General features: G+C 38.2%; 1 protein-coding gene across 5 annotated transcripts in view; it reads left to right on the top strand.

Moving 5' to 3' along the window:
• The window catches only part of LOC105496259 (origin recognition complex subunit 3), a 79907-nt gene that overhangs the window by 27222 nt on the left and 25199 nt on the right, over window positions 1–27486 (top strand). For all 5 annotated transcript variants that reach the window (XM_011766514.2, XM_011766504.2, XM_011766495.2 and 2 more), the window contains 4 exons: window positions 1476–1609; window positions 2065–2128; window positions 14931–15047; window positions 16219–16298. In XM_011766514.2, the coding sequence (XP_011764816.2) occupies window positions 1476–1609; window positions 2065–2128; window positions 14931–15047; window positions 16219–16298 (395 nt within the window). The remainder of the gene's footprint in view (window positions 1–1475; window positions 1610–2064; window positions 2129–14930; window positions 15048–16218; window positions 16299–27486) is intronic.

The raw sequence follows: 27486 nt of genomic DNA, 5'->3' as shown, positions 1-27486 counted from the left end.
AGTCTCACTCTCTTGCCCAGGCTGGTCTCAAACTCCTGAGCTCAAGCAATCTTCCCATCTTAGTTTCCTCAGTAACTAGGACTATGTAATTCCTGATTTCCGTAGGACGTACAGCAGGACATACTGTCATTCTGTGTGTTTTAGCTTTCCCTTCATTAGGTGGATATATTAACCAACTTGTTGATTGACCCAGATATTGAAAACACACTTGAACAAAACAGTTAAGTGATAATGGGTTCGTATCCTGTTTGTATCTCTACTGTAACTTCTGTGGCTTCCTCCTATTCCTCTTCCGCAGCAAGCCTCTTAGCCTGTTTAGTTTTTATTTTTCTCATGTCTAAGAAGTAGTGTTAACATTGGGATAAACATTATCAGTTTGACTTAATTAGAAAAGATAAGAACAAAATTATGTTAATATGTGCAAAAGTAATTTAGCACCTGGCATAAACAGTTGCTTTCTATTTTGTACTTGTTTCTAAGTTAGGCAGGCCCTTTGCCTTACAGCCTTAGAGAATGGACTATTTTGGAAGATTTCCTCTAGCCTTGGGTATCTTGTCCTCAGTATTATAAACTCAGAAATTCATTATCAGTTCCCTCAGGAAGGATCAAGCCAAAGATTATTGATTCATCCCAAACAAATACCTTAAGATGGATATGTAACCTAACATGCTAATTTATTAATTTGTGATGAGGAGCAACCAGTATCAAGGTACCCGAAAATACCAAACTGGTCAAGCAAAGTTTGCTTAGAATCAATATAATGAACATTTGCATAGTCTTGTGAGTTATACCAGTTTCTAGGTGTAAAACTCAAGACTATCCAAATGTATACAAGAGTATCCAAATGTTCATTATGTTGATTCTAAGCAAACTGAATGTTAGAATCTGGAAAATTGTCTTCCCTTCTACCATAGAGCCCACAGCATTCTATTATTAGAATACTTATATCTACCAGATAGTACACCATGTTTTCCTCCATGGGAAAAAAATGAATTTGAAAAGGTAAATTTTCATTATTCACTTTAATCCATAGGCACAACTCCTACCATTGTAGCATTTTTTTTTTTTTTTTGTAACAGACCAGTTTTTACACTGATTTTAGATTGGCATTTTCTTATGAGTATCGGGGTATCTATTAGACCCTTAAGTTAAACCTCAGTTTGGTCCACACCACATTTATAATTATTATGTGTTGCTTTTGCAGATAGTTAATCTATCCATTTATATTAGTTTACCTTAGTTTGTATTTCAAAGATTACCATTTTCTGATCCTCTTCCCAAAATTGGAACCTTAAAATATGAGAGTTATATAGCCATTTTTATATTGTTTGCAGTATTATTGTGACATTATTAAATATATTAGTGCCATAAATACTTTGGCTCTTTAAAAAAAAAATCCTTAAAATTGAGCAGACATAGCACAATAGATTTAGTGCCAAAATATAATAAATGTTTAATCTTCACATGTCTTTCAGCTTTCTCTGTTAGAGCATTTCTATTCCCAGCCCTTAAGTGTCCTGTGCTGTAATCTTCCAGAAGCCAAAAGAAGAATAAATTTTTTATCAAATAATCAATGTGAAAACATCCGACGTCTTCCATCTTTTAGGAGGTAAAAAGAGAAGTACATATTTAACACATATTATACTAGAATTTGGGACTAAATAAGAGATCTCAGATCCAGTTTTTTCTGAAGTTGGGGGAGGAATAGTAACCTATTCTGTTTTTAAGTGCGGGATATCCTTGTTGGATTTGAAAATTTGGCAAAAAGAAAAGTATTTTTACAAAGGGACATAATTTGCAAGTTCTCCAGAGTTACTTTTTAGAAATAACGTTTCCTATTCCTGGGATTTATGGCCTTTTTAAATGTTTATAGACTATGAAGTCCAGCTGATTTAAGGAGTTTAAAATTACCATTAAACCATAAATGTCATACTGAATTTATTTTTGTGAAGAAATGAAAAAAATGTGGCTGCCAATCTTGGTAGTTCTTATCCCCAATATGCTATTTAAATATGTTGAATCTTTAATTTTCTCTTTTTGTGTATGGAATGGTAAAAATTCTAGGTATGTGGAAAAACAAACTTCAGAAAAGCAAGTTGCGCTCTTGACCAATGAGAGATGTTTGAAGGTAGGAACGTGAATGTGTTTCAGTTTCATTCTCTTTTTCCTTTCATAAAGAATATGCACGTAACATTTATTGAGTTAATAAAACATATTTGTGCATCTTAATATTTATACATTGAAGTACTGGGTCTTGATAGTCAATTAGGAATGTGAGTTTTAAAGATGACATGAAACCTTAGTTCTAAAAGATGAGGCTTTTTTTAATCAAGAAAAAATATTAACTGAAACACCAAGTTTCTCTTGTGGCCTATTTTGAAAGCACCTTTAGATCTATAGAGATCTGCTATGTGAATCTTTTTCCACCTAACAGTTTTGGAATCTGCCAGCAATTTCATTTTAATGTTCTTTTTAAAGGCTGTGATAAATAAAAGCGTTTAGAAGCCAGACAGCTTAGGCGTCTACTGCTAAATGGGTATTGATTTGATTTGAAGAAATATTATATATTGATATTATAACGCTAGGAAAGAAGTAATGAGCTTAGAAAATTATCAGTTAGCTGTACAACATAGGGAATATCAAAAGGAGGGCTTTTTTTCTTTGTTGAATAAATAATACTTGGATATATACATAATTCAAAAGGTAAAGATAATATACAGTGAAAGGCTTCCTTTCACTTCTTGTCTTTCAACTACCCATGTCCCTTCCCTGGATACAGCCAGTGTTACTGGTTTCTTATGTTTCGTTCTAGATGTAGTCTCCATACATACAAGTAATTATGTTTTGGCAGTTGGCTGCTTCTTACAATATTCTGCACCTTGTTTTATTTTGTACTTAATTTTGGAAACCATTCCATATTAGTACTGAAGAGTGGCATAGTAGTCTATTGAATTAATGTACCTTTTAAAAGAACATGTCTCTTATCGATGAGCATTTAGAAACACATAATGTCACATTTATTTTCATACTCCTCATGACTTTTTTAGGAAAAAGTTGTTAGAATATTGTAATGATAGTAACATGAGATTGAAGGTAAGCCATAGTGCTAAAGATGAGTTTTGGTAATACATACGATTTTCAGATTTTGAACAAGAGAATGTTAGATCTTATACATGTACAATTATATGTCAATTTAAAAAATTTTAAATGTGTTTTAAAAAATGTTAGATTCTATAGGGCATGTGTTTACCTCCATTGGTAATTTATGCCCATTATAAATGCTCAAAAATTCAGAATGGCTTTTATTAAACCTTTTATTAAACATTATTTCTAATGTAGAATCCACACTGGGCCGTAATATAAAATCACTTCTAGATTGGGCTCAATAATCATTTTAGTAATCTCTGTAATGCCTTCAGAGCAGTATAGGAGGTTCTCAGACCCCCATGCAGGTTGTTTTGCTGGGAGGAAGTTTAAGAACTAGTGAGAAAGAATGTGTGCCTGTTTATTGAGTCTTTGAAGATTGGCTAGATTAGCTCTCTGCTGAGTCAGCTAGTTGCCAAGTCCATTTCCTGCTAGAACTTTCTGTCAGAGTGTATTTCAGAAGCCAGGAATAGATTTTTTAAGAGTACCTTTAACCATTGAGATGACAGAGGGAGAGAATGTCTAGGCTAGTGTATTACAGAAATTGCCTGACATTGGTCAGGCACGGTGGCTCATGCCTGTCATCCCAGCGCTCGATGAGGCCTGGGTGGGTGGATCACTTGAGGTGAGGAGTTCAAGACCAGTCTGGCCAATATAGTGAAACCCCATCTCTACTAAAAATACAAAAATTAGCTGGGTGTGGTGACGTGTGCCTGTAGTCTCAGCTACTCAGGAGGCTGAGGCAGGAGAATCGCTTGAACCTGGGAGGCGGAGGCTGTGGTGAACCGAGATTGCACCACTGCACTCCAGCCTGGGTGACAGAGCAAGACTCTGTCTTTTAAAAAAAAAAAAAAAAAAAAGAGCCTGACATTTATGTCTGCTTTTCAGTGACTTTTTGCATATTTTCTTAGCATTTATTTATGCTATCCTTGTTCTTGTTGCACTGTCAGACTGTCAGTTTTGCTTGTTATGATCTTTGGTGTATTCATTTTCAAATTACATACTTTGTCATTTAAGGGCATGTTTTCTTGAGACTTATACAGTGAGAAATATGAAGCAGCACAGAGATTTGTACCCTTACCCTGAAAAAGTTACCCACAGGCTACCTGCTGAAATCAAAAGACAGAAAATGTCTAAGAAAAAAATGAATATTTTAGGCTGGGCACGGTGGCTCACTCCTGTAATCCCAGCATTTTGGGAATCTGAGATGGAAAGATCACTTGAAGTTAGGAGTTCAAGACCAGCCTGGCCACTATGGTGAAACCTCGTCTCTTCTAAAAATACAAAAATTAGCTGGGCATAGTGGTACACACCTGTAATCTGAGCTACTCCAGAGGCTGAGGCAGGAGAATCACTTGAACCTGGGAGGTGGAGTTTACAGTGAGCTGAGATCATACCCTAGCCTGGGCAACAGAGCAAGACTGTTTAAAAAATAATAATAATAATTTGTCTATTAATTTTTTAGTTGAGAGAAAAAGTATCTTTGAATATTCTCATAATAATGCTTCTCTTTTTATAGTTTCATAAAAATACATGACAGTCAATAATGTGGTACTACAAAATATAAGAAATTTTATATTTGAACTGCAGTTACTCATTAGCTATCTATATTTAAGAAAATCACTTACCTTATTTAAGCCTCAATTTTCTTTCTTTTTTTTCTTATTATACTTTAAGTTCTAGGGTACATATGCACAACGTGCAGGTTTGTTACGTAGGTATACGTGTGCCATGTTGGTTTGCTGCACCGATCAGCTCATCATTACATTAGGTATTTCTCCTAATGCTATCCTTCCCCCAACACCCACCAAAAGGCCCCGGTGTGTGATGTTCCCTGCCCTGTGTTCATGTGTTCTCATTGTTCAATTCCCACCTGTGAGTGAGAACATGCGGTATGTGGTTTTCTGTCCTTGTGATAGTTTGCTGAGAATGATGGTTTCCAGCTTCATCCAAGGGACATGAACTCATCCTTTTTTATAGCTGCATAGTATTCCATGGTGTATATGTGCCACATTTTCTTAATCCAGTCTATCATTGATGGGCATTTGGGTTGGTTCAAGTCTTTGCTGTTGTGAATAGTGCTGCAATAAACATACGTGTGCGTGTCTTTATAGTAGTATGATTTATAATCCTTTGGGTATATAACGAGTAATGGGATTGCTAGGTCAAATGGTATTTCTGGTTCTAGATCCTTGAGGAATCGCCACACTGTCTTCCACAATGTTTGAACTAATTTACACTCCTACCAACAGTGTAAAAGCTTTCCTATTTCTCCACATCCTCTCCAGCATCTGTTGTTTCCTGACTTTTTAATGATCGCCATTCTGACTGGTGTGAGATGGTTATCTCATTGTGGTTTTTATTTGCATTCTCTGATGACCACTGATGATAAGCATTTTTTCATATGTCTGTTGGCTGCATAGATGTCTACTTTAGAGAAGTGTCTGTTTATATCCTTTGCCCACTTTTTGATGGGGTTGTTTTTTTCTTGTAAATTTGTTTAAGTTCTTTGTAGATTCTGGATATTAGCGCTTTGTCAGATGGGTAGATTGCAAACATTTTCTCCCATTCTGTAGGTTGCCTGCTTACTCTGATGACAGTTTATTTTGCTGTGCAGAAGTTCTTTAGTTTAATTAGATCCCATTTGTCAATTTTGGCTTTTGTTGCCATTGCTTTTGGTGTTTTAGTCATGAAGTGTTTGCCCAGGCCTATGTCTTAGTATCGCCTAGGTTTTCTTCTCAGGTTTTTATGGTTTTAGGTCTTACATTTAAGTCTTTAATCCATCTTGAATTAATGTTTGTATAAGGTTAAGGAAGGGATCCAGTTTCAGCTTTCTACATATGGCTACCCAGTTTTCCCAGCACCATTTTTTAAATAGGGAATCCTTTCTCCATTGCTTGTTTTTGTCAGGTTTGTCAAAGATCAGATGGTTGTAGATGTGTGGTGTTATTTCTGAGGCCTCTGTTCTGTTCCATTGGTCTATATATCTGTTTTGGTACCAGTACCATGCTGTTTTGGTTACTGTAGCCTTGTAGTATAGTTTGAAGTCAGGTAGCGTGATGCCTCCAGCTTTGTTCTTTTTGCATAGGATTGTCTTGGCAATGTGGGCTCTTTTTTGGTTCCATATGAACTTTAAAGTAGTTTTTTCCAATTCTATGAAGAAAGTCATTGGTAGCTTGATGGGGATGGCATTGAATCTATAAATTACCTTGGGCAGTATGGCCGTTTTCATGATATTGATTCTTCCTATCCATGAGCATGGAATGTTCTTCCATTTGTTTGTGTCCTCTTTTATTTCATTGAGCAGTGGTTTATAATCCTCCTTGAAGAGGTCCTTCATATCCCTTGTAAGTTGTATTCCTAGCTATTTTATTCTCTTTGTAGTAATTGTGAATGGGAACTATTTAAGCCTCAATTTTCTTATATACAAAGTAGGATAATAGGCTGGGTGTGGTGGCCCATGCCTGTAATCTCAGCACTTTCGGAGGTTGAGGCGGGCAGATCACTTGAGTCCAGGAGTTTGACACCAGCCTGGACAGCATAGCAAAACCCCTTCTCTACTAAAAATACAAAAAATTATCCAAGTGTGATGGTATGTGCTTGTTATCCCAGCTACTTGGGAGGCTGAGACACTAGAATCCCTTGAACCAGGGAGGCAGAGGTTGCAGTGAGCTGAGATTGCGCCACTGCACTCCTGCCTAGGCAACACAGCAAGATTCTGTCTCCAAAAAAAAAAGTAGGATAATAATTCCTAGTATGATTTTTTTTCATAGTGTTAGTGATAATCAAAGTTTGTTCAGCAAATAAAAATGATTTGAAAACATATAACGATAAAACTTTTATAAATAAAAATAATAAATATTGTTATATATTTTTCACTCATAAAAATTAAGATCAATACGAACACATTTTATTTATGTTTATTTTTTATTTTTTTGAGGTGGAGTTTCATTCTTGTTGCCCAGGCTGGAGTGTAACGGTGCAATCTCGGCTCACTGCAACCTCTACCTCCCAGGTTCAAGCAATTCTCCTGCCTCAGCCTCCCAAGTAGCTGGGGTTACAGGTGCCTACCACCACATCCAGCTAATTTATTGTATTTTTAGTAGAGACGAGGTTTCACCATGTTGGCCAGGCTGGTCTCAAACTCCTGACTTCAGGTAATCCACCCACCTTGGCCCCACAAAGTGCTGGAATTACAGGCGTGAGCCACCACACCCAGCTATTTTTTTTGTTTTGTTTTGTTTTTTTGAGGAGGTCTCACTCTATCGCCCAGGCCAGAGTGCAGTGGCACAATCTCAGCTCACCACAACCTCCACTTCCTGGATTCAAGCCATTCTCCTGCCTCAGCCATCCTCGTAGCTGGGATTAGAGGCATGGGTCACCACACCCGGCTAATTTTTGTACTTTTAGTAGAGACAGAGTTTCACCATGTTGGCCAGGCTGGTCTTGAACTCCTGACCTCAGGTGATCTGCTCGCCTGGGCCTCCCAAAGTGCTAGGATTACAGATGTCAGCCACCGCACCTAGCCAATATGAACACATTTCAGTGTGTGTAAAGATGTATATACATTTTTATGTATTATAATATACAATCTATATGTAATATTTATAATATTCTTATGTTATATAGTTGTATAGACATGTCTGGCATTAGAGTTTACCATTTTGTTCCCATTTTCTATATTCAAGTGTCTAAGAGATAGACCTCATTGTATATTCCAGAGAAATTTACAATCTTTATAACTGGAAACCACACTTTAAGAACTACTAAATTAGACTGCCTCCCTAGAAGGAAGCATTTGTTATTGTTTGCTCCATTACCTCATTTTCTTAAGCTAGAACTCATCTATTAAGTTCCCACCTAAACAAGTGATTAATCTGTTATCTTCTGACTAGAAGCAAGATGTTAACAAAAACCTTTACTCCCTCAAAATTAGGGCCCCACTTCTTCAAAACTATATGTCAACTTTGAATTTAATGAACTTAGTAATGGGTTTTTTAAAAAGTGTACTTTTAAATGTGAAAATTTAGCTGACTAAAACTAACATAGGAAAAGAAAACCAAGCACCACATGTTCTTATTTGTAAGTGGGAGCTGAACAATGAGAACGCAGGTCAGAGGGAGAGCATCAGGACAAATAGCTAATGCATGTGGGGCTTAATACCTAGGTGGTGGGTTGATAGGTGCAGCAAACCACCATGGCACATGTTTACCTAAGTAAGAAACCTGCACATCCTGCGCATGTATCCCAGAACTTAAAATAAATTAAAATTTAAAACGTTACCTGACTAAACAATGTACATTTGTAGGTAATTCGCTGGGAATTTCCTACTAAGGAGGGACATTAGAAGACCTGGTACAGCTGATGAAATACTGAAAATCTTCATACTATGTAGAAAGCTTAGATTCATTCCCATGTAGGTGACAGTTGAAGTTTTATTATTCTTACTTGTTGATGTTTCATGTCTTTATACCTATTTTCCCAAGTAGATTTTAAATCCTTTCAGAGTGGGAAATAAACTTGAACTTCTTTAGCACCCTCATTTCACAAATGAAGAACTGCAGCCAAGAGAAAGGAAGTGAAATATCTGAGGTCGTAGAGCAAGTTCATGGTAGAGTAAGGACTTCTTTTCACCGTTTAGTATGCTTATCATGGTGTCTCATCAAAAGGCACAAAATCAGTTCATGAGTTTGATGGAGACATGCCTTTCACCTTTGCCCCCACCTCTTTCTGTTTCTTTTGTCAGACCTACGGGGCAGATAGGGGGAAGAAAATTTCTTAGAAAAAAATAATAAATGAAAAAGTAGAGGAAAAAGGAAAACAATTGCAGTCTATCAAATTGATCAAATGAGCTAGGCATTAGCCTAGTGTGTCAGGAATCAATCATTTAAATTCAAACTCTTTGTCAAGTGCTTCTCTTGATCTACACTACTGGGGTAGGAATATGGAGAACAAAAGGCAGAGACAGATGAGAGGACTAGCACTTTTGCCACATAAGTGCTAGGAGAAAGCTGTGGTTTGGCATTCTTATTAGATGGCAGTAATATGCTAAGTCAAGTCTGGAAAACACTGCCAGCCAGCATTTTTCTCTAATGAGAAAAATAAGGCTTAGTTATAACAAGATGATAAATGAGAAAATGCTTTGTTCTTAGACAGCTGATATCTCTTAATCCTAAAATTCAATAGTCTGTTTTTAATGATCAGTGAATTGATTGAAAAGAAATTACAGAAGTTTATAGTCATTTTTACATACTGTATTTTATAATCTGAGGTCACTGTTCACCCCTATACGTACAATTCTAGAGACAAAAGTGTTAAGTACTATGGAAGCAGAAGAGAGATAAATGCCTGGCAAATGTAATTCTGCCTAGCCTTTTTCTCTTTACCTATGTAAGTTTTACATATATATTGACTTCTCCTCCAGAGAAAGCAGCTAGCTCAATAATAATAGGGGCTCTGTGGTATAAGTAAACAATGATATATGATTTTTTAAAAATAGATTCAGGGGGTTTCAGGTGCAAGTTTGTTACATATTGTATGACGGTGAGGTTTTGGCTTCTAGTGTGCCCATCACCTGAATAGTGAATATTGTACCTAATAAATAATTTCTCTGCCCTCACCCCTCCCAACCCTACCCCTTTTGGAGTCCACAGTGTCTGTTATTTCCCTCTGTATATACATGTGTACCTATTATTTAGCTCTCACTTATAAGTGAGAACATGTGGTATTTGATTTTCTGTTTCTGAGTTCTTTCACTTAGGATACTGGCCTCCAGCTCCATCCATGTTACTGCAAAAGACATGCTATCAGTGAATGATTTTTGTATGAATAACAGACAGGATTGATGAGGTTGGAGATTACTAATTTAAGAGGGTATATTGCACATTAAGAGGCAACCCACAGTCTAATGTAAATGTGTTTTTTAAACATACATTTAAAAAAAATGTTGGAACCAATATTTACATATTGAGAAATTTTACATTACAAATTCAGACTTTTGAAAAATCAGGAAATATAGACCACATCCAGCAAGACAAAATATGGTTGCTCTTACTTAAAAAAGAGACTGAGGCTGGGCACGGTGGCCCACACCTGTAATCCCATCTCTTCGGGAGGCCAAGGCAAGCAGATCAGCCTGGGCAACATAATGAGACCCCATCTCTACAAAAAAAAAAAAAAAAATACAAAAATTAGCCAGGTGTGGTGGTGTGGACCTATATATAGTCCCAGCTACTTGGAAGGCTGAGACAAGAGGATCACTTGACCCTGGGAGGTAAAGGCTGCAGTGAGCTAAGATCGCACCACTGCATTCCAGCCTGGTCGCTAGAGCAAGATCCTGTCTCAAAAATTAAAAATGAATAAAAGAGAGACTGAGTGTTTGGTCTTCATTCATTAATGTACTCTTCATTTAACCAATATTTTTCTAGTGCCTATTATGTGCCAGGTGTTAATCTAGGTTTTGAGAATACAGGAGTGAACCAAACAGCCAAAACTTCTACCTTTTTCATTGTATCAGGGAGACAGACAATAAATAAGATAAATAAGTAAAATATCTGTTAGTGATAAGTGCTGAGGTAAAAACAATGAAGCAGAGAAGAGGGATATGAAGTTCATGTGCATTGGAAGTGGAATCGTAATTTTAGAAAAGGACCTGACTGAGAGGGTAAATTTTGAGTAAAGACCTAAAGGAAGTCACAGAGCTTGCCATTCAAGAATCTGAAGGAAGGGAATTCTAAGCAGGTAGAAAGGACCTGAGGTTGGAGCATGTCTGCCATATTTGAAGAAGAGCAAGGAGGCTGCTATGTATTGCTTTGCTTTTCTTTTTTCTTTTTGAGACAGTTTTGCTCTGTCACCCAGGCTGGAGTACAGTGGTGCAATCATAGCTTGCTGCAACCTTGACCTTCTGGGCTCAAGCAGTCTTCCTACCTCAGCCTCCTGAGTATCTGGGACTACAGGCACATGCCACCATGCCCAGCTCATTTAAATTTTTTTTTTTTTTTTTTTTTTTTGGTAGAGACAGGGTCTCTTGCTTTGTTGCTCACTATCAAGCTGGTCTTGAACTCGTGGGCTCAAGTGATCCCCCAGCTATGGCCTCCCAAAGTGCTGGGATTATGGGTGTGAACCACTATGCCAAGCCTGTTTTTCTTATAGCAGATAAATATTTCTGTTCCTTTGTCGAAAGTGAGTAAAGACTAAGAAGTCTTCATGCTTCAAGAACAGAGAAAGCATATCTCTTTAGTAAATAATGCATATTCCTAGACAAAGTGTATCTCTGTAGAAAGGAATCATTCTAAACACAATTATGAAACAAAATGGTGACAGCTATGACTAGTATACAGAAAAAATGCCTGAGGAAAAATTTAATGAATGCAAAGTAGGGTTAATATTTCAAAAGGCTTTATTTTCACATGTACATGGTATGATGCTGCTGTAATGTATTCAATGGAATTTTTTTTTTTTTGAGACCGAGTCTCACTCTGTCTCCCAGGCTGGAGTGCAATGGTGCGATCTTGGCTCACTACAGCCTCCGTCTCCCGGGTTCAAGTGATTCTCCTGCCTCAGCCTCCCAAGTAGCTGGGATTACAGGTGCCTGCCACCACACCCAGCTAATTTTTGTATTTTTAGTACAGACGGGGTTTCTCCAGGTTGGCCAGGCTGGTCTTGAACTCCTGACCTCAGGTGATCCACCCATCTCGGCCTCCCAAAGTGCTGGGATTACAGGCGTGAGCCACCCCGCCCAGCCCAAAAATTTTCTCATATATCAAAACCTTTTACAGGTTTGAGTTTGTAAAATAGTGTCCACAAGTACATTAAGAATTATTGTTTTAAGGCCGGGTGCAGTGTCTCATGCCTCTAATCCCAACATTTTGGAAGGCCAAGGTGGGCAGATCACTTGAGGTTAGAAGTTTGAGACCAGCCTGGCCAACACGGTGAAATCCCATCTCTGCTAAAAATACAAAAATTAACTGGGCATTGTGGCAGACACCTGTAATCCCAGCTACTCAGGAGGCTGAGGCAGAACAGCTTGAGCCTGGGAGACAGAGTTTGCAGTGAGCTGAGATCGCGCCAGTGCACTCCAGCCTGAGCAACAGAAGAAGACTTCATCTCCACAAAACAAGCAAACAAAAAATTACTGTTTTGAATAAGTAAAGGCAGTTACATATGTGCAGGTATCTAGGTAAGATGGAGAACTTACAGGACAGGTTATAAGAAAATGCTAATCATTTGTGATGTTTTTTGTTGCAATTGATAAAAACACATATAAATAACAATGAAACCTTTATTATGTGGAGATTAGGTTCTAAAGTCAGCACATAAGGTGAAGATCTGGGATGGTCAAAATTACTCTTGAAAAATCCCTTAGAAAGGTACAGCAAACCTCTCATTCGTTAAGTCCATCATAGCCAGTTTCTCTCCCCATTGTTGGAACCAATCACCATTTCCTCCGTTGAGCGCCAGATGATCTAGTCTGCCATGTTGTATGGAACAAAACAAAACAATACAATACAAAACATTTTCTAGGCCAGTCACGGTGGCTCACACCTGTAATCCCAGCACTTTGGGTGGCTGAGGTGGGTGGATCACTTGAGGTCAGGAGATCAAGACCAGCATGGCCAACAGGGTAAAACTTCATCTCTACTAAAAATACAAAATGTTAGCCAGGTGTGGTGGTGGGCACCTGTAATCCCAGCTACTCGGGAGGCTGAGGCAGGAGAATCGCTTGAACCTGGGAGGTGGAGGTTGCAGTGAGCAGAGAGTGGGACTTCATCTTAAAATTTTTATTTTTATTTTAAAATAAAAATAATGATTATAACAAAACAAAACAGTTTTTAAACACTAGAACTCTACTCAACACAGGGATGCACCACACAGTGAAAAGTATGAAAGAAATAAGACCACCTAGGAGAAAAACATGTTTATATCCCTCATCGAACACTTATTCCAGGGCAGGTATGTTCCTTGAGTATGCAGTATTGCCCTATAGTGTGTAAAGTATTTCTTTTCTCTCCTTATCCAAGTAAATGGAACGAAGATACTCACTTCTACTGCATCACGCAGATACTTGTACACATAGCTATTCCTCAAGGCAAAAGAAAATAGGGAGCACAAGTAGCATGCAGTATGATTATTATTCAGTAATAGAGTTCATTTTCTTCAAAATATTCACCCTATTTAAAAGCTATTTAAGCACACATCAAGGCAATTAATGGCTTTATGCCATCTGTATGTCATGGCACACAGTAAAAAACTAAAGAACTAAAGTTTAGAACTAAAGTATACCCTCCCAGTGGTGGTTAAAACAATTTTTGATTATGGCTACTTTTGTTATGATAGGAGACATAGATTTTGTTATGATAGGAGACAGATTTTGAAATTACCAATCAACTCAAATAATGGGAGGGAAAAACATTTAGGTGCTAAAAACTTTTATTTAATCTGCCCTGTGCTTTCAGGTAATGACTCATAGATCGTTGACCAAGGAATTGATTTCCTAAGTGAGTTGGTGTTTAGGAAGATATATGATATTTATTGCTTTATAGAGGTTAGATTTGCTTGAATTTATTGATATTTCTAAATGTTTGACCACTAAAAATAATGGGTATCTGCAAGATATTACTGAAATAAAGACACAGCTCAGCAAAGCCTTTATTTGACTTTTTAAAGGAGAAAGATATTGAAAACCGTGGCACAGATGATAATCCTTTAAGAAAATGTTACAGAGTAAGCAGTTATAAAAGGAATTGAGGCCTGAAAATTACTTCATAGGATATCATGTTTTAAAATATTTCTAAACTATTTCAGGAGGCTCTAGAAAACATCTCTCTCCCCCCAACAAAACCTTTTGAAACTGTTTTGTGAGATTAATCATCCATAGATTTCTTTTCTTTTCTTCTTTTCCTGTATCTAAATCTCTAATATGGAGAGTAGGGCTAGTTTTCGGTTGTGGGTTTTTTTTTTTTTAATACAAATGAGGTCTCACTATGTTGTTCACCCAGGTCTTAAACTCCTAAACTCGAGCTATCCTCCTGCCTCAGCCTTCCAAAGTGCTGGGATTACAGGTGTGAGCCACCACACCTGCATAGATTTCTTAAGACCTACTCCCTCATGTCATCATTCTTGCTAGATTCTAAATTATAAAGCTTGTTGGCTTCAGATTTATTTATTTTTTTATTCTTTTTTTTTTTCTTAATTGGTAAAGCAAATAAAACCAGTATTGGAGATCTCAGCAAGAGGCAGGGACTCATCAGAATCACTTGTGTTTCTGCCATAGTCTTTTCATTTTCCCCTTCAAACACACTAACACACTTGAGCAGTACTTTAGGAAAAGTATACATCATAAGCAGAACTTCAGCAAGTTCATTAGGCTGGTACCATTCTGTCTGGTGATCTCACTCTTCTGATGCTAGCACAGTGGAGGATAAAGCACCTTCCCTCACTGTGGCGCGCAGCAGGTGATGGGCACAGGCAAGCATCCAATAAGGTGCTTTCTTACACACTTTTAATTTTGGGGCCCAAGGTATTGTGGGAATGCTAGAGATACCAGGAGATTAAAATACAGTGTCAATTCTAGCATGTGTAAAATATCACCAGACTTGATACTAAATCGGAAATGCTCAGCCTGTATTCTGGATTTTATATGTATTTCAAATTTTCATAAATTAATTTGTAGTTTTGAATCTTCTTGTCAGTTTTCCAGAAATTTTATATAGCCATGAAGTAGGTTGTATTATTATGCTCTTTTATCAGCTGACTTATGTATTAATAATATATTCTGTGATTTTTAGGAGGAAACACAATTATTACTAGAAAACCTGCATGTTTATCATATGAATTACTTCCTGGTTTTGAGATGTCTTCATAAGTTCACCTCTTCTCTTCCCAAGTATCCACTAGGTCGACAGGTAATCCAAGCCACCTCATTTGGAATCTATGAAGTAGGAATGTTAGTATTTTCTTGCTTTGGTTTTTGTAGCATTTAGGCATCAGAATGTGAAATGAAGCCAATCTTTACAATGAGAGCATAATCTAAATCCATTCCAGCTGTACACATTACTGGTGATTGAAATTGTTTTTTGTTCAGATGGCCACAGCTAGAAACAGCCATATGAATCCCAGTGGTGTTGCTTCCCCTACAATGTTTTTGTACTAAGGCATTTGAACTTTCCTTCTTTAATACTTCCTTATCACCTATACTGAGAGAGCTGTTTCTCTTTCCTTAATGGAAGAAGGAATTTGTTTGAGAATGCTTGATAGTTAACCTTGCACTATACTCAGAATAAAAAGAGAAGCAGTACTTCTGTTCCTTGAAAAATTATGCTCAGCTGGCCTTTATGTCATACCATAAACCTATCAACCATCTGTAGAGTAGATTTTAGCGGAGGAATTCTATATTCCTAGGTCATCTTAGCTCAAAGCTTTGGAGAACAAATACCAGGATGTAAGAATGACTTGTTGGCTGGGTGCAGTGACTCATGCCTGTAATCCCAGCACTTTGAGAAGCCAAGGCAGGTGGATCACATGAGGTCAGCAGTTCAAGACCAGCCTGGCCAACATGGTAAAACCCTGTCTCTACTAAAAATACAAAAATTAGCCCAGTGTGGTGGCACACGCCTGTAGTCGCAGCTGCGAGGGAGGCTGAGGCAGGAGGATGGCTTGAACCTGGGAGGTGGAGATTGCATTGAGCTGAGATCACTGCACTCCAGCCTGGATGACAGAGTAGACTCCGTCTTAAAAAAAAAAAAAAAAAAAAAAAAAAAAATAGAATGACTTGTTCATGAGGTGATTTTTGCCATTGAGCCTTAAATGAGCCTTTTTTTTCTCATTTTTCCTTTATCGGTTTCTTCTTTTAAAATGACCAGTGATATCAGCCAATCTCAGTATAGTCTCATTTTACTTTTATGTAAATTGCATTCTTATAAAGCCTGATCCATGAGATATATGCCAAGTCTATTGTTATCTAAAGAAAATGACTTTTAATAACATTAATTTTTTTGTGTTGACCAGAAATGATTTTGCCAGACTAGTAGCGTGTATACACTTTTGGTTCCTCACAAATGTGTTGTTCACTTACAGATCAGAGAGTTGTACTGCACATGTTTAGAAAAGAACATATGGGATTCAGAGGAGTATGCATCAGTCTTGCAGCTGCTGAGGTAGTTTTGTTTTTTCTTGTTTTTCTGTTTTTGTCTGCTATAAGCCTGCCAGTAAGTAGCACCTTCCTCTAGAACCCTGCCTGCCAAAAAGTTTCATAAATAGCCATGTTGTGTCTAAGAATAATTGCATATATCTTGAATTTATCCATGTAGCTTATGATGTTTTTAATATAGCAACTCTCCATTTCTTTGCTGGTTTAACCTTGCATTTGAGCTTGTGGTTTTTAAAGGAAAATCCATGATTGTTTAGTCAAATACTGACACTACCCTATGAGAGCTCAGCTATGGATCATTTGAATCCAGCCAACTTGACATCATGGCAGGGAAAACAAGTTATTCATGAAAAGTGAGGTCACCATGTCCCCAATCTGGTTGAGTGGAGGAAGAGCATCACTGGGTGAGATGTACCAGTGGTCACAGCTGACCTTGATTAGGAACAGCAAGGAGTAGGCAGTGGCCTTGGTGCCTTCCCCCACCTTAACATTGGCTAATTCATAAATTATTTATCTAATAATATACAAGTAAATAAGATATCTTAGTGTTAAAGTTATTATTTATATTACTTGATTTCACTTCTTATATGTATAGTTACTTTTTAGTCTTCCATAAAAATAATGACACTTGGATAGTGATAAGGGGAAATCAAATGTGAGCTAAGTTTCGCCAGTTTTATAATTTTCCTCAGAGGTTGTAAATGCTTATATAAAAATATTTTAAAGAAGTCTGAAAACTGAATATTTATTAAGTCTTGCTTTCCTCTGGGCCCACAAGAAAAGAACAGATGGGCACAGTAGGAGGAAAATTCACACTGAAAGCACTTTAAATCCAGAGACTTCATAATACAAATATTAGTAATCTAGCAGGTGCAGCTTAAGATAGAAAATGAATTTCATGCTATCTGGAAAAATATCTCCCCATGGAAACTAGATTACCTCTGAAAAGCTGTGTTTTATTTCACTTTTTAAAATCCCAATAAGATTTATTTTTTCTTATTTTTTTAACCCATAAGGAAACTAAAAATTCCCAATAAGATTTCTATGTATTTATAAGCTTATGTTAACTAGAGTATTTCTGAGACTTATTTTGCTTTCTATTCAAGTAAATATACCTATCTTATACACACAGTTGAATCTTCCAGGGTTTTCTCTTTTAAGCTTTGTGATTAGTAATTGTCTTCCTTCTCCAGTGAGATGTTCCCAAATTCATAGATTCTTTTGTCAAAGAGGAACTTGTTCTTTTTGTTCTGAACCTCCCAACACCAGTTGTCTTAGGGTACAGTCAAGAACCAAGAATGCCAGTTCCAAAGTAGGGTAAGGAAACATGAGTGGCAGTAGTAATGGTGACAGCAGTAACCATCGCTTATTGAAGGCTTGCTGTGTGCAAGGCACTTTGTTAGGCACTCTCAGTACATTTTCCAATCTAAAACTCTTAATATACCTTTATGGTAGATATTATTAGTCACACTTTACCCCTGAGGAATCTGAAACACACACAGGCATTAAGTGACTTGCCTGAGACCACCTAGCTGCTGAGGGAACCAGGATTCTACTCCAGGTCTTACTTCAAAGCTGTTATACCTTCTGCTATTCTTTGCTAAGATCTAAAATATGGATTTGGAGATCTGAGTACAGCAGAAGCAAAAAATAGAAAGTGAGATTTCATTTTGCTAAGCTGAGGTCAGAAACATGGGCAGTCAAAAGCAAAGCAATGTAAAAAGCACTACGGGTCAAATATAATACCTACAGCAAGGACAGGCAGGAGTCTGGGTCCTAGAAAAGAGGAAAGGAATCAGGGAACCTCTGGGCTGAATCAGCCTTTTCTCCTTTGTACAGATTTGGTGTAGACCAGAAGTCGGGGACACTTTTTAGTTAAGGCATACTCAGTAGGCATCACCTAAACTTAACGAGACCATTCTCATCACCTGTCTTGAAACTTTATTTAACTCATTACAGAAAAGACTAAAATGATCCCTGAATGACGCTTTGGAAAGAATAACTGGTAAGGTACTATTAGAAACATAATCTAATTAAATTTCTTACTTGAAATTTTTTATAAGATTCAGCTTAAATGATTTTTCAGGAAAAAATCCTTTTTACAGATTGAGCATCTCTAATCTGAAAATCTGAAAATCAAAGTCCTCTAAAATTTGAAACACTTCAAATTTCAAAACTTTATGAGCACTTGTGATACCACAAGTGGAAAATTCCACATCTGACCTCATGAAATGGGTTGCAGCAAAACAGAGGCACACCACACAGTTTATTCAGCTTGCCATCATTTGTTGCTGGTGTTTAACACTGATACAGGTATTACTTAGTTACACTGAACACATTATTTTTTCACTGTACCAATGGTGTGTCCTGTTTTTTAAGTGTTAAGTACTTATATGTGAATAAGTGTAAGAAAATGGTTGCATATGAATTCAAGAGTCAATAATGATGGGATACCAAACAACTACAGATTGATTGTCCATCTAGTTGGCCGAGATAGTGACACCTTTGCTTTCTGATGATTCAGTGTACCTTGTTTCATGCACAAAATTATTTAAATTATTGTATGAAATTTCTTTCAAGCTATGTGTACAAGATGTATTTGAAACATAAATGAATTTTGTGTTTAGACATGCATCCAATTCTCAAGATAATCTCATTATGCACATATAGCAAATATTCCAAAATCTGAAAAAATCCAAAATGCAGAACGCTTCTGTTCCCAAGTATTTCACATAGGGATACTCAGTCTGTTTGTGGAAGCTGACACGTTTAAATAATCTTAGATCAGATGATATCCAGCCCATTCAGAGTAGTATGGCTGTAGACATCCCTTTACCCCTAATTCTTCTGCTTTGTTTGGGAAGAACATGGAAGAAAAAGTGACTTCTGCCCCCGCTGCTCTTACCCCCACCATAGTGGCCTTTAGCGAGGCCTCCTACCTTCCCCCAACAACTCTCTTGCGTGTTAGAGAGAAGGGGCCCTCCCAGCACAGAGTTGCATTCCTCCCCCCAGTTTATTCTAATTTATTAATTTAGTCCCACCCCTTCTGAGCCTACAGCCTGAGGACTGCAGAGTAGCTGCCCCAGCCCCTCCCAGGTCTGACCCAGCCTGGGGAGTGGGACAAGGCTTGGGTGTGGCCCTGTTGGAGGTTGATCTTGCTGTTTTTATTTCTTGCCTTTATGTTTGTGTTCTGTGATATTGTTGAGAAAGAAGAGGCCAGGCACAGTGGCTTATGACTGTAATCCCAACACTTTGGGAGGCCGAGGTGGGCAGATCGCTTGAGCTCAGGAGTTTGAGACCAGCCTGGGTAACGTGGTGAAACCCCCACTCTGCCAAAAATACAAAAAAAAAAAATTAGCCTGGCATAGTGGTGCACATCTGTGGTCCCATCCTCGGAGGCTGAAGTGGGAGGATCATTTGAGCCTGGGAGGCAAAGGTTGCCTTGAGCTGAGATCGCACCACTTCACTGGGGCCTGGGTGACAAAATATACATATAAAAAAAAATGTATATTTTTGAGCCTGGGTCTCAAAAATATACATATAAAAGAAAGAGAAAAAAAAAAAAGAAATGTGGGCAAAGCAGAAGGAGGTGGATTCAAACCCCAGTATGTCACGGCTCATGCCTTTTCTTTAGTGGTGGGAGACCCTTATCTTGTAAAGGGAATGTGTCCCCTTTCTCAACCTCTAGTGTATTTCACAGAAAACAAAACCTCCCAATAAAACTGTTGAAACCTGGAAAATAAAACAAACAATATGTCATCTACTTGATGAAATATCTGGTGACCATTTAAAAAATATTTACAGCGACTCTGTAATAATGTGGGAGAATGTTTATGTCACATATTTATTAGTGGAAAAAGACCAACATAATTTTATATCACAGTTATTTTTTAAATGTATGCAACAGACATTGATGTGTGTGGGGAGCATGCAAGTGTGCATTTATAATATATGCCATAATTGGACATGAGCGCAGTGGTTCTGCCTGTGTTCTGCCTTTCCTTGCTCAGTCAACTCTTGGAGTATGAAGACCACATCCCTATATGGGATATGAGCGGGTTAATTTTTCACTCAACGCTGTGTCATTATATAAGGATATGTTTCCATTAAAAAGCCATTTGGGAACAGAAAGTAGTAACAAATGATGCTAACCCAGCAGTGAACTAGGTAAGTACAACTGTTTTTCATTATCAGATGTGAAAGACTGTAAGAGGAAAATTGTACCCCTCTATTAGAATTTCTAAACACCCATCTAGAAATCAAACACTAGGCCAGTAATTTTTCATATTTTTAAAATTCACAGAACCTTGCATAAATAAGGTTTTAAGGGTTATTGTAAATCAGAGCCAGCTGGGCACAGTGGCTCACGCCTGTAATCCCAGTGCTTTGGGAGGCCGAGGTGGGGCAGATCACAAGATCAGGAGATCAGGAGTTCGAGACCAGCCTGACCAACATGGTGAAACCCCGTCTCTACTAAAAATACAAAAAATTAGCCAGGCGTGGTAACAGGCACCTGTAATCCTAGCTACTCGGGAGGCTGAGGCAGGAGAATCGCTTAAAGTTGGGAGGCAGAGGTTGCAGTGAGCTGAGACCTTGCCATTGCACTCCAGCCTGGGCAACCAAGCGAGACTCCATCTCAAAAAAAAAAAAAAAAAAAAAAAAAAAAGTCAGAGCCTCAACTTAAAGGAGTATGTTGGATCAGCCAGCACTGAAGAGTACTACACTCTTATACCAGTAGCAGTGGATTATTGAATTGGGGATAATGAAAAGTGTGCCCCATGTCTTAGGGGAATTTATGTCCCCTACCTCATCAATTGAGAATTACTCATCTACAGTTATTCCATTTTCTTTCAAATAAGGAAACCAAGGCCAGAAACATTGACTTTTGTACAGTTGATAGAGCTGAAACTCTTTCAACCATATTCCAGTTACTTAGAGGTGATAATAAAAAGAAATTTATGGTTTTGTGGCCAGTAGTCCAAGTTCAGAGTGTATCCAAAATTTTAAACCAGCAGAGCAAGCTTCTGTGGACTCAGATCCCCCCCCCCCATCCTGACACTAGTCATATTGGCACAGCACACAGATATAAATGAAAGGAGCCTAGTCTGCTTATCCTAAGTATAACCTTATGAACTTGAAAAGAAACAGACTTACAAATCGAAGGTGATTGATAGCTGGAGGAATTTACCTTAGGCTAAAGGAATTATTCTAATTTCTGAGTAAGGCTTTTGACTTGAACAGTAATATATTAGCAGGTCAGCTGAGCTTTCATTGAGTTAAAAAAAAAATGACTTGAATAATGATACTAACATTTGATCACTTCAGCTTAGTTCAAAGAGACTAGAAATTTGGACTCTAAGTAATGCATGATTTCCTGACTTTGCAGATCAACTTTAGGTAATATTTAAAGATCTACTTAGGAAAAATGACACAGCTCCATAATCTATGATATGCTCCCTAATAAGCTAACTTATGATGATGTAGATTTATCCATCCAAGAGCTTTATGAGACTACATCATTAAAATATAATTTCTGGCAGGGCACGGTGGCTCACACCTATGAATTACAGCACTTGGGAGGTCAAGGCAGGCAGATCGCTTGAGCCCAGGAGTTAAAGACTGGCCTGGGCAACATGGAGAAAACCCATCTCTACAAAAAAATACAAAAATCATATGAGCGTGGTGGTGCATGCCTATAGTCCAAGCTACTTGGAGGCTGAGGCAGGAAGATCACTTCAGCCCAGGAGATTGAGGCTGCAGTGAGCTGTGATTGCACCACTGCAGTCCAGCTTGGGCAACAGAGTGAGGCCCTGTCTCAAAAAAAAATAAATAAATAGGCCGAGCATGGTGGCTCACGCCTGTAATCCGAGCACTTTGGGAGGCCGAGGTGGGTGGATCACCTGAGGTCAGGAGTTCGAGACCAGCCTGGCCAACATGGTGAAACCCCGTCTCTACTAAAAATACAAAAATTAGTGTATGGTGGCGCATGCCTGTAATCCCAGCTACTCAGGAGGCTGAGGCAGGAGAATCAATTGAACCCGGGAGGCAGAGGTTGCAGTGAACCGAGATCGCGCCACCGCACTCCAGCCTGGACAACAGAGCGAGACTCCGTCTCAAAAAATTAATAACAAAAATGAAAAATAAATAAAATAAATTAATATAATTTCTTTGTTTTAGAAAAGGAATTGCCAGTCCTGAATTTTCATCACATCAGGGCCTTCACAATTATCTGTAGGCTTACAGATGATGAAATCAGGCTTGGGGCAGAATGTTAAAGTTTTCTTTAAAACAAAAGATATTGAGAGTCACTGTTTTTCGTGTAATGGTTTCCAGGCTTCAATGTGCATAAGAATTAGCTGAGATACGGCCAAGCGAGGTGGCTTATGCCTGTAATCCCAGCACTTTGGGAGGTAGGCGGATCAGGAGGTCAAATAATTAGCTGAGATATTAATCATTTCAGCTCTTTCCCCAGAGCTTCTGTTGGGAACACTGGTATGGTGGTTCAGCAGGAATTTGCATTTAACAAGCACTCTGGCACGTTCAGACAGATGGCCCAGGGACTATACTTTGAGAAATACTTCTAGAAAATAAAGGGGGAGGTAAAAAAAAAAAAAAAAAAAAAGCGGGGACGGGGGGAACTTTTGAGGAAAAAATGACGCTATCAAAGGAAAAGTATTTGTGGAGAAGCTGAATGGCTGTAGGCAGTTGATCTCAAATTGGCTCCAAAACTGGACTGAGGTGTTTACTAATAGTGAGCTAATGGTTTTTATCACAGTAAACAGAAAAAAAGATCTGAGTTTGTATTTTGTTTTTCTTTATTAAACATTTAGTGCCTACTGCCACTTTTCTGCTAGCAAAATGAACAGATAACTAGGAAATATTAATTTTAAAAACTCAGAAATAACTCATCAAACTTTGACTGCTTTTTTCTTTCTTTCTTGTGAACTCAGGGTTATACAGTCATCCATCACTGTCTGTGGAGGATTGGTTTTAAGAGGATACCATAAGTTCCATATATGAAATGGTATATAGTGTTTGCATATAACCTCTGCACATCCTCCCGTATATGCTAAATCATCTCTGCATTACTTATAATACCTAATACAATATAAATGCTATGTAAATAGTTGTTACACTATATTGTTTAGAAAATAATGGCAAAAAAAATAATGTAATGTTCTATACAGTCTCTCCTCCTACCCCCCAAAATAGTTTCAATCCAAGTTTTAATCCACCAATGTGGGACCCACAGATATGGATGGCTGACTGTACTTTTAAAAATTACATCAATAGGCCAGGCATGGTGGCTCACACCTATAATCCCAGCAGTTTGGGAGGCTGAGGCAGGAGGATCACCTGAGTTCAGGAGACCAGCCTGGCCAACATAGTGAAACCCTGTCTCTACTAAAAATACAAAAATTAGCCAGGCATGGTGGTACACACCTGTAGTCCCAGCTATGAGGGTGGCTGAGGTAGGAGAATTGCTTGAACCCAGGTGGTGGAGGTTGCAGGAGTTAGCCAACCTGGCTAACATGGCGAAACCCCGTCTCTACTAAAAATACAAAAATTAACCTGGCATGGTGGTGCGTGCCTATAATTCCAGCTGCTCAGGAGGCTGAGGTGGGAGAATCACTTGAACCTGGAAGGTGGAGGTTGCAGTGAGTCGAGATTGTGCCACTGCACTCTAGGCTGGGTGACTAAGTGAGACTCCATCCAAAAAAAAAAAAAAAATTGCATCAATAAAGTATGTGTGTATTTGAACTTAGTAAAGTTGCTTCTAACCATGTGATGAATTAAATTTATTCTTTTTGATACATTCCACAAAAAAGCATGGCATCCCACAAAGGGCACCATGACTTCTAGGTGCTTCCCAGGATGAGCCAGTTTGAGAACTGTTCCCTTTAGAAAAAGTGTTCTTCACAAAGGCATTAGGTTAGGAAATTAATAATGATTGCATGGTTATTGCCTTGCTCATCCATTAAAAAAAAAAAAGGTTTTTTAAATGCTTTTTTTTTGAAACCACTGATCAGATAACAAAGATAACCCTGGTCCTTACCTATACAGAATTTTGGTCAAATGATTGATGTAAACAGTAGAGAACTACAATACAAAGTAGTAAGAGCTGTGGTGGGTCAGGACTAGGGTGCCGAGAAACCAGTAGACTGGACAGTTAACCTCCATTTGTGGGATTGGACAGCTTCTCTAGGAAGTGCCACCTAATATGAAATATGAAGGCTTAGGAGGAGATACACATACTTTTGGTTTCTGTTTCATTGTTATGATACTACATAATTACTTTGTTGTGTTAGTCCTCAAATAAGACAGTTTCTTATTTCTACATGCTTTTTTTAAAATGTGCTTTTTATTATTTTTACATCTTTTCTGTTTTGTTTTGTTTTCTTAACTTCCAGTCTTCGTTGATATATTTACATTTGCAAGTTTGAATTCTGAGTATTTTTCAAAACTGGCTAGTAATGGTAATGTCTGTTTAGAATTTGAAAACTCATCAGGCAAAAGATGTTTTCATTAGCCATGGATTGGCCAGTTTTTTCTTGTAGCCTGTTCTTATAATCAGACATTTATATAATTAATACTTAACCAGAAATTATGGACTTTCTGCGTGATGAAGCAGAACACTCCACTGGCCTGCAGGATGATTGCTTTTAATGATTATCTTCGTCTTAGTTAAGAAAACTTTTTAAAAAAATGACAACCTATAAAGCCTTTATTGTTTTTCTCAACTCCTGTGACAGATTACCTATAAAGCTTTTAATACATTAGATATCACAGGCATTTTTTGGACCATTTACCTGATAGTGAAATAAGTCTTTTTTTTTTGAGGTGGAGTCTCGCTTTGTCACCCAGGCTGGAGTGCAATGGCGCGATCTCGGCTCACTGCACGGCTCCACCTCCCGGGTTCACGCCATTCTCCTGCCTCAGCCTCCCAAGTAGCTGGGACTACAGATGCCCACCACCTCACCCAGCTAACTTTTTGTATTTTTAGTAGAGACAGGGTTTCACTGTGTTAGCCAGGATGGTCTCAATCTCCTGACCTCATGATCTGCCTGCCTCGGCCTCCCAAAGTGCTGGGATTATAGGCATGAGCCGTTGTACCCAGCCAGTTGTGAAATAATTATTTCTTAATCAAGTTGGATAAAGATAAATCGCTCTTTTGTGGCATTAATGAGACCTATCTTAGACATGGTTTTTTTTTTTTTTAATTTCTCTTTAATCTCACATGGTGGCTTTCAAACTTGTTAGTTCTGCTATTTTCTTTACAATTTTATTCTTTATTTTAAAACAAAATGTTAGTTGGAATGCACCAAAATTGGAAAGTATTGTCTCACTGTCTCCAATTCTTCTCCCATTCTCTCTTTAACTGATTACAATTAGGTTTTTGCTTCCAATCACAACTAGTTTGATCAAAGTCACCAGTGACCTCCATGTTCCTAAATCTAGCATTAACCTGTTATCAGCATTTGACAACAGTTCATCACTCCTTTCTTAATGGACTTCTAGGACTTTCTTGGTTTTTCTCCTACCTCAGTGCATGCTCCTTCACATTCTCCTTTAGTGCTTTCTCTTCTCTCTGACATCTTAACATTACAGTGTCCCAGGGCTTAGTCATAATCCTATACCTCTCTCCTGAGTGCCAGGCTGTTATGTTCATTTATGTCCTCTTTAATACCTCCACTTAGATATCCAATACACACCTCAAAGTTAACATACCCCAAACTGAACTCCTGATCTTCCCCTGAAATCTGTCATTTTCCTACTGTCTCTTTATCATTCTGATTGTTCAAGCCAAAAGCCTAGACTCTGCCTTCATGATTTATCCAGAATCAGACCTCTTCTTACCACCTTCCTTCACTTGTACCACCATAGTCCAAGTCATTGTCATCGCTCACCCGGATTATTGCAGTAGCCTCCTTTCTGGTTTTTCTGCTCCCCTACAGATTCTCCTCAAAGTAGCAGTCAGAATAGTCCTTTTAAAATATTTCAGATAATGTTACTCCTTTGCTCAAAACCCTCCATTAACTCCGCATTTCATTCAGAGTAAAAGCCGAATACAGTGACACTACATGACCCCCTCCACTCCCCACGTGGCCTCTCTCTGATTACTGCTCATTTTCTCTCTCCATATCAGACATCTTGGTCTCCTTGTTGTCTTGAATATTCCAGACATGCCCACTATGGAACCTTTGCACCCATTGTCCTGTCTGCCAGGAAAAGCTCTTCTGGATATTTGTATGGCTAACTTCCTTTCCTCCTTTACATATTTGATCAAATGTCATCTTTTCAGTGAGGCCCTAACCATTTAAAAATTGAAATCTTCCCCCTCCCGTGACTCTCATTCTGTTCAATATTTTTCCATAACATTTATCAATTTTTAACACATATATCATATATATGATATAGATAGATAGTGTTTAGTGTCTTCTCCCAGCTCTCCCACTAGAATGTAAGTTCCATGAGGACAGTGATTTTTGATTTGATAAGGTGTACCTCAAATGCCCAGAACAGTGCCGTATGTAGTGTGCATTCAATAAATATTTCTTGAATGATTGGTTCATGACTGAAAAAGGAGTTGAAACCCAGTTTGAAAAATGCTTGTCTGATAGCTACACTCAATCCTTAATTTTTTATTCGAGGTGCTATATATAAACACACTTTTTTGGAATAAGGTAAATATTTTGTAGTTGTTTTCAAGTGATCTTCAGTTAGGTTTGGTTTATCCAAAGTGCTTGGCCGGCTGCAGTGGCTCATGCCTGTAATCTCAGCACTTTGGGAAGCCAAGGCAGGTGGATCACTTGAGGCCAGGAGTTCAAGACCAGCCTGGCCAATACGGTGAAACCCCCTCTCTACTAAAAATACAAAAAATTAGCCAGGCATGGTGGCATGCACCTGTAGTCCCAGCTACTCGGGAGACTAAAGGACGAGAACTGCCTGAACCCAGGAGGCAGAGGTTGTAGTGAGCAGAGACTGCGCCACTGCACTCCATCCTGGCAACAGAGCAAGACTCCGCCTCAAAAACAAAAAAAAACCAAAACCCAAAAAAAGGTGCTTGCTATAGTCATTCTAATAATCTAAGTGATAAAATAAGTCTTTTTCTGATATTACCCCTTGTATTATATAAGTTCGAAAACCAGTCATCCACTGTTAGCTATTTGCACTTCAGATTTTTTTCCACACAC

This window comes from Macaca nemestrina, chromosome 5, assembly GCF_043159975.1.
Source record: "Macaca nemestrina isolate mMacNem1 chromosome 5, mMacNem.hap1, whole genome shotgun sequence".
NCBI classification, from domain to species: Eukaryota; Metazoa; Chordata; class Mammalia; order Primates; family Cercopithecidae; genus Macaca; species Macaca nemestrina.
The sequence above is the reverse complement of the archived record's forward strand: the minus strand, read 5'-3'. Positions and strand labels throughout refer to the sequence as shown.